The 8,254-nt window shown below is 37.0% G+C and overlaps 1 protein-coding gene across 2 annotated transcripts; it reads right to left on the reverse strand.

Moving 5' to 3' along the window:
* Window positions 1–471: 471 nt before the first annotated feature.
* Window positions 472–2,671, reverse strand: LOC107820211 (uncharacterized). Of its 2 annotated transcripts, none has more exons than XM_016646443.2 (3): window positions 2,408–2,671; window positions 1,922–1,988; window positions 472–1,731 (listed from the first exon to the last, which is right to left on the reverse strand). In XM_016646443.2, the coding sequence occupies exons 2-3, from the start codon at window positions 1,949–1,951 to the stop codon at window positions 814–816; spliced, it is 948 nt and encodes a 315-aa protein (XP_016501929.2). In that variant the 5' UTR covers window positions 1,952–1,988; window positions 2,408–2,671; the 3' UTR covers window positions 472–813. The 2 variants fall into 2 exon arrangements, with proteins under 2 accessions (XP_016501929.2, XP_016501928.2); XM_016646442.2 differs by having other exon boundaries at window positions 472–1,736; window positions 2,408–2,670.
* Window positions 2,672–8,254: the final 5,583 nt, after the last annotated feature.

The raw sequence follows: 8,254 nt of genomic DNA on the forward strand, positions 1-8,254 counted from the left end.
TATGCATATTTATATGTTGCGAAATAATAAATGCATTTTTGAAATATTCACTATTTCCAACAAACCTTGAGAAGATTCCTCCAGCAGAAGCAGGCAATAGCACTATAGCAGTGTATTCACAGGACAAACTAAACATGATAGGAAATTAGCCAAATTTGTTTGAGGCTCCAATAGGGAACCAACCAGCCCAAGAAAGTTCCATGAAGTCTAACCTAAATTAAATATTAAGAGATCCTTGCAAATGATTTTTAATTAGTTATACTCTTTTTCCTCAAGTCTTTCGAGAGAAGGAATTAGCAAAAACATAGAACTGTCAGAAAGTCTTAACACCTAAGCCAGAGCACCAGAATATATATGACACATCAAAGGCAACATATTAACAATATGCAGTCAAAAGCAAGATGATAGAGTCGGTAATGGAAAAGAAAAGCTGCAAATATACTCAAATGGAGGAGTTAAATCAGGCAAAGCTTTAGAAATCTCCTGGTTGTTTCTCATTATTTATTCATAGTAATATGATAGGAAGGTGACAACTCTTTCAGAGAGACAAATTCAATGTATTTAACTATATACCACCTTATATACTCGCAATGTGCATTCTGCATCATCACAAGAATCATATCTATTATGAGCAAAATCTTAGAAAGAATCATAAGAATTTCGCTGTGCTCTCACACAATACGTTACTATATGAACATCTAATGCTATGAAAAATCTAACCCTAGCAGAGTCTAACAAGAGTGAGAACACACACAAACCATGCAGAGAAAGAGAAGGGACCAGCATACGCAACTAGGGGGAAACAGAATCTTCCTAGGACCTTGAGATCATGCTACAAGATCGAGCCAATCGAAACTTCATGCTGCCTCCATCTACGGTAGCCTCACTCTCAACTGGACCATGGTTGTACTGCTTCCTGCAACCTGGACAACGACCATCCTCCTCAAGAATCCTCTTGTGGCAAAAAAGGCAAAGTATGAAGCCACATGTACAAGGGTGAAAACTCGTGTCTGTAAGATCCAAATCCTCGCAGCATATAGGACATGATGTGGGTACCGATAACCTTTTACATCCCCATACAGCACCTCCACGGCAATGCCGCTCAGAATTCATAGGGAAACTATATTGCTTAGACAAGTTTGGCAGAATCTGTGGACGGAATGCATCGTCGGGCCTCCATGCCTTGCAACTAACTGGAGGTCTAGATGCCAAACCTCTGTGCTCAGACTTCTGCTTTGTTGTATCAATACCTGTAACCCCATTAGAAATGTTGGTCCGAGAACTCAAATGCACATTCTCATCCTTCTCTCGAGGCGAATCCAAACCAGGATGATGCTGCTCCAGCTTCTGATCAGTCGCAGCCAAAGCATCTGCAACAGCCTCCCAATCGTCCAAGCAGTCATCATCATCCCCCTGTTCATCTTCTTCACTCAAACTTCCTGAACAACACCCACCACTTCCACTGCAACTGCTAATACTACTGCTGCTGCTCCCTGCAAAATTGGCCGCAGAATCATTCCCTTCCATAATACTACTAGTATGGCTTATGGGACTGTTAGAATTCGAATCCGAATCGCTGTATTGGTTTGAGGAATCAATATTTACTTCATTGTCTTCCTCCGCTCTCGGCTTTATCTCTAACTTCTCTATCAACCGGCCCCTCTCGTTTGCAACATTAGTTGCCGGAGCCTGATTCCCTCCAACATTCATTTCATCCTTCGACCCTTTGTTCTTCACTATACAAAAACCCAGAATAACCAAGAATTAAAAACATACAAGTATAAAAGTTAAATAAATAATCACATAACCACTGTATAGTACTATTCTTGAATTAAAAAAGAATACTATATTTTTTAAAAAATCACCAAAGAGAATTACTGATACATGCAAGATATATGGGAAAGGGGGGATCTTTGACAACCTTGTGAAAGCCACTGCTCGCGTCGAGCATCAAGCTTGCACTGCTTCAACTTGGCCGACCGGTTAGCCTGACATTGGCAGAAGAAAATCTCAGGAATTTAACTCAATCTTTTTACTGCAGAAATTTAATTCAATAAGAAACTTCAAGAAATATTGATCCATCAACTTAACAAGAGTCAATTTCACTAATTGTCAGGGCTATATCCAACTAGATTAACTCATATTTTTACAATTAAAATTCAGTATATTAAATTCCAAGTACTATATGTTGCAATTTTGTCAGGAGCTAACTATTTTGGAGAATAAAGAATACTAGAAATTATACGAATTGGAAAAATTAAAGAAAAAAGCAAAAATATAATTTCCCCATATTACAAGAAAATACTATAAGTTGCAACTTCCCAATATCAACATGGTAAAAAAAAAATAGTGCCAAATATTTAAACCAAAAATTTAAAAGATATGGAAGAAAATAAAACAAAGTTACCCTTTTTTTCTTGGCGAAATCTTTGGGATTAGAGGAAGCGACAGGGATGGAAGCGTTAGGGATTGAATCAGAAACCATTGCTAGTGATTAATCGATTGGTCCAGAGAAATGAAAAACCCCTAAATTGATCAGAAAAATATCAAACTCAAGAATTTAGGAGAGAGAAGGGAGATGGTATTGGTGAGTGAATGAGAGGGGATAACAGAAAGTGGAGATTATGTGCTTCCTTCACTTTTTCAGACTTGTAAAACCAAACGTTAACCACGGAAGTGCGTATATATAGACTAATTTATGTCCAGAATTGACCTTAGTTTTAATGCAAATATCTCTGCGGCCAAAAAGATGACGCGAAGAGTAATTGAAATATCTAGGGGTGATAACGACTTTAGGGCTGTGAGTATCGAAGGACGGCAGAAACGACGTTGTTTGATGAATGTGCCAACTTTTGGGTAATTCGTTGGTCCCAATTAGGTGAGTGCAAGAAAAACCAAAAATTGAAATGAAACTAAATGATATGAAAAACTAAATCGGCGTAAAAAAAATAAGCGTGTACTTTAGTTTAGTATTATGATAATTAGTAAAGCACGATACGATTTAATATTCAATAAAAGCTATTGATAATATAATATTTTATAAATTTAACACAAATATCTATTTATTTATGTGGATATTTTTTAGAATTTTATATGACTCTTGCATAATTATCTTTCTTTTTCATTCTCTTTTTTGAGATGGTTTTTTTGCGTATTCATGACACTTACCTGCAATATTATGTTAATATATGACTACTAGTTTTAGTGTACACGAGCTGCGCATGTACCCTTGTATTTGTACCATGTATAAAGAAGAAAAAACTTTTTGAAAATAGCATAATTAATTATTTGAAAGAAGTGGTTGTGTTATATCTCTATTTTCACTATCTCAATTCAGTTCTGAAGCCAAAGAATTTGATAGCTCATGGTCTTAGATAAGTGAGGATAATGATTGTCGCGTAAATCTCTATAAGAAGTTAAACAATTGTTTCATGTAAATGAATTTATTTATTTTATTGATTTTTTGAATCGGTTACAGTTAGCTTATTTCTTTTATCATTAAAATTAATATTTTTTTTCGTCAATAGGAATTAAAATTGATATATTCAACTTCATATTATATTTTAGGTGTATCAATTTTTATTCTCGTGTCGCAATCAATCATGTAACCATATATTTTATACATATATTTGGTTCATAACATGAACCTAAAGCTCTGATACCAACTTGTCATGACTCCAATTTTTCACCTTACGATATCGTGATGACAGCTAGTCCCTAAGACTAGGTAAGCCTAACATGCATAGAGAAATAACGAAAATAATAATAGAACTTCAATTTAAACAATCTAAACTATTATAACATAGCTCAATAGTACATCCAACAAATAACTCCCAAAATTTAATGGAACTGAGTCATAAGCTCTACAAAATATTCTAGAACAACTTCTACAACACTGTCTAAATAAAAAAGTAACAGTAACGAGAAGATAACTGAAGATGACCAAGGCCTGCGGATGTCGGGAAGGTATACCTTGAAGCGTCCTAAAAGCAGCTAACCAATCAATCTCTAGTGTCCAGCAGGGACAGACGTACCAAGATCTAGACAAAGATGTGTATAAGCATAGTATGAGTACACCACAACGGTACCCAGTAAATATCAAGTCTAACCTCAGTAGAGTAGTGACGAGGCCAGGTCAAGACACTTACTACGACAAGATAAACAGAACAAAAATGTGACAACGGGAAGTAATGGAAAGAGGAGAAATGAATGATAATAAAGTAGTTTAGCAATGTAAACTAATGACAGAATTTTAAGCAACAGGAAACAAGAAGGAAACACATAATGAGAACCACAAATAATAAATTACGGACAAAACTAATAGGGCAATGAAGAACAAAAGCAACAAGAACTATTCAACCAATAAATCATTGCCATATGAAATGCACAATAAGAATTCACAACTGAGATGTTGCCTCGTATTCATATTTCACAAGTTCAATTGCAAACTTTCCTTTATATAACCGAGTGAGCCTTACATTTAGTTTTAAAAATTATTTTTTCCAAAATAGCTACACGCGTTTTAGCCCGCCTTATCACATTGCGTGACTTCAAGTAGTTCCCCTACTAGCAACATACATATCAAGCTTATCTTATCTCATAGCATGTGTTTCAACCCCTAGCCTTAGACCACCACATGCGTATCAATATCACAACTCGCACCACAAGTGCCCGTATGCCACAACTTGCCACAAAGTCAACAATATCAATCTTTTCACAACAAATAGCACATGGCTCAACCACAATGTGCACAAGAATTTCAATAAAAACAAAATGAATGTAAATTTCTCAACAATTAACAACTTCATCTCAATGTGATAACGGCTTTTACAACTCCAACACCAATAACTCAAAACAAAGATATTCCACGAAATAACAATTTTAACTAAAGTAATTCAACAATTAAAGATGTAACAAGACAATAATGAAGACAATAATTCCAACTAAAGCATATAAGAGCATAATAATAAGTAAGAGGTAGAACAAGTGTTAATAATGTCAAATAAAATATGTTAGAGTAGGCTAACACATGTAAGAGTAGATTAACAATGAGAAATAAAACATCTTATGACAATTCAATTAAATGCATAGAAAGAGTCTAATAACCTAAATCGGTCGAATACCACATATAGCCCATGTACGCACTCGTCACCTCGCGTACACGTCTTTCACATAACACAAATAACACACTCAACCCAAATACTTACCTCAACTAGGCTAACTCAACCCTCGGAAAAAGCTTTTCCCCTAAAATTCTCCTTCACACGACTCAAATCTAACCAAAAGTGATTTAATATCTTCAAACAATGCAAGGGAAAACAATTACAATAGATAAAGCTTTTATCTTTACAAAATTCCCAAAAAGTCAACAAAAGTCAACCCCGGGTATGCTCGGTCAAAATTCGGGTCCAAGGGTAGATTCCGACTACCCATAACCCTACGAGTCCATATATGTGTTTTGTTATCAAATCTGTGTCAAAGTCGACTCTCAAACTCAATTTTTCATTTTTCAAAAAACTTGACAAAATTTCTCAATTTGCCTATTTGATTCTCATAAATTTGATGTTAAATCTAAGATATAATCATAAAATATAGTTGAAAATTGACTAGAATCACTTAATGTTTGCAGCTGAAAATCCCCTCTCCAAGTCGCCTCCTACCGAGTCTAGGATTCTAGATATGAGAAATGAGACTAAATCCCGACTTTTCTAATTTTTGTTCACTTGCAGATGTCGCAATTGTGACATTGGGTTTGCAATTGCAGACCTCACAATTGCAAAGAACTTCTCGCAATTGCGGCACAGACAGACCAAGGGATGCATCGCAAATGTGAACCCTGTTCCCAATGCAAATGCAACAAAAATATCTCAAATGTGAAACTACGTCATCTTAAGTCATCTTCGCAATTGTGACCCACGTATTGAAATTGTGATATTTGAGACCCCCTGCTATAGTAGCAATTGTGATCAGGTGTTCACAATTGCGACACCAGAGGCATCAGTACACTAGTAGTTTAGATTTAGATCAAAACCATTCCACGACATGTTCGAAGCTCATCCGGGGAATCGGGGCTCCAAACCAAACATCTACACAATTATAAAAATATCATACGAACTCGCTCGCACGATCAAAATATGAAAATAACATCTAGAACTACGAATTGGACACCAAAACACATGAGTTTCAAAGTAAAGTTTGAAAACTTCTAGAATTGCAACCAAGCATCCGAGTACTATCAAATCAACTCCAAATAATACCAAATTTTATAGACAAGTTTTAAATAGCATAACAGACCTATTCCAAGTCCCAAAACTAAATTCTGAACCCGATAGCCAAAAATCTTACGGTCAAACTTTTAAACCTCAAATTGCCAATTTTTGGCAAGGCAACACAAATTAATCTACAGACTTCCGAATTCGATTCGGGGAATATGCCAAGTGCAAAATCATGATACGAAGCTATCGGAGCCTTAAAAACACCATTCCGGGATTGTTTTCACAAAATTAAAGTTTGGTAAATATTTATTACTTAAGCTTCTAAGCCAAGAACCAAACAATCTAACTCAACCTGAAAGCTTTCCAGAATGAAACCAATAAACCTCGTAAGTCATAAAACAAAAATTACACATATTTGAAGCATCAAAAGGGAAACGAGACGCAAATTCACAAAACAACCAGTCAGAACGTTACATTCTTGTATACGGCAAAATCGGAGGGTCCAATTCCTCGTCATCGAGGCACCTCAGAAGATCATCTTGAAGCCTCGAGGCTACAAGGCTATGGTCGAGTCTCTTTCCTAGAGGTTCGTTGATGACCGGCCTTGGGATAATGTTGACCATGGCTATGGTATAAATGGGGAGTTCCCAAGGTACATAGCTAGGACTGACATGACCCTAACCCTAAATCAGGGTGTCATCTAGCTGTCCCTTCTCCACTTCTTTGTCATTAATGTATTTTGTACTATGTTGGGATTTTCCTCCTATATAAAGGGGATCCTTATCATATTAGAAACCTATGTTGCTTCAGTTGCTCCACCAAAAATATACAAGAACATTCTCTTTGCTCTCTAACATATTCTTTGATATTATTGCTCCCATTTATTGTTTAATTATTGTTTTCATTATTGTTCTTCATTTATTGCTTATCATGGGCTATAAGGAGCTTACATTAGTTTTACTCCAACTGTTAGTCATACTTTAATTACCTTCGATAGCTCCCAACCGAACTCCAAAATCGACCTCGAGGCCCCAGAATTGACAAGCTCGAGGCCCCGATTGTTAGCCTATCGGTTTGATTATCACCATATCCTTAACTCTCATTTCGTTTCTAAGTCTCACATACATAGCATCAACTGCTTAACAACTAGCATAAAATTAGATCACGTATTTTTAGAATACCATAATCAAATTTAATTGTTATTACCATTTTCACGGTAAACAGTTTGGCACCCACCGTGAGGCTAAAAATAATAGTGATTTTTTTGCTGGTTTTACTACATAACGTAAGTTACCTTTCACGTTTTCTCTTGTCCAAGATCTTCGATTTCAGGTCGAAATGTCTAACTCAGTGAATGGAGGTGAAAACAACAATCTTGAGGACCACGGAGAAAATGGTGTGGCTGCTCCAAGTGTTGGTGTGCCACCACAAAACTCTGGGAATGCACCAGAACCAATCCCCGTGGACGCGGTCTCACGTGACACCCAACATATCAACATAAGCTCCCACACTGACAGGAGCATGCTCCAAGGGGATCCACAAGAAACTCAGAAAACCCTAACCAAGGAAGAATGAGAGGTTAGCCTTCATGTTATTTTTGAAATGTTGCAGACACAACAGCTGGCTATTGCTCAGCTGCAAAGTCACCAGAAAACTCCTAGCACAGTAGCACCGGGGACAGCTCCCCCAGCCGAACAAGTATCAGAGAGATCGAGCAATAACGGGTCAATAGTCGACCCTGTCATCGTAAAGATGCTCGAGGACCTTACCAGAAGGATTGAATCGGGCGAGAAAATGATAGAAGCCAACGACAAAAAGGTCGAGACCTACAACTCCAGGGTCGACCAAATTCCGGGCGCCCCCTCGATCCTGAAAGGTGTGGATTCGAAGAAGTTCATACAAAGGCCGTTCCCAGAAGAAGCGGCTCCGAAACCCATTCTAAATAAGTTCAGAATGTCAGACCTCCCAAAGTACAACGGGACCTCAGATCCCAATGAGCACGTTACTGCTTACACTTGCATAGTGAAGGGCAACGATAT

This window comes from Nicotiana tabacum, chromosome 20, assembly GCF_000715075.1.
Source record: "Nicotiana tabacum cultivar K326 chromosome 20, ASM71507v2, whole genome shotgun sequence".
NCBI classification, from domain to species: Eukaryota; Viridiplantae; Streptophyta; class Magnoliopsida; order Solanales; family Solanaceae; genus Nicotiana; species Nicotiana tabacum.

What these genes read in the sequence shown, in the direction of transcription:
- LOC107820211 (XM_016646442.2), bottom strand. Translation starts at nt 2,485, where the DNA reads ATGGTTTCTGATTCAATCCCTAACGCTTCCATCCCTGTCGCTTCCTCT. An exon ending in ATTTCGCCAAGAAAAAAAGG is followed by an intron (nt 1,989 to 2,407) that starts GTAACTTTGTTT and finishes TGCCAATGTCAG; the next exon opens with GCTAACCGGTCGGCCAAGTT. An exon ending in CGAGCAGTGGCTTTCACAAG is followed by an intron (nt 1,737 to 1,921) that starts GTTGTCAAAGAT and finishes GTTTTTGTATAG; the next exon opens with TGAAGAACAAAGGGTCGAAG.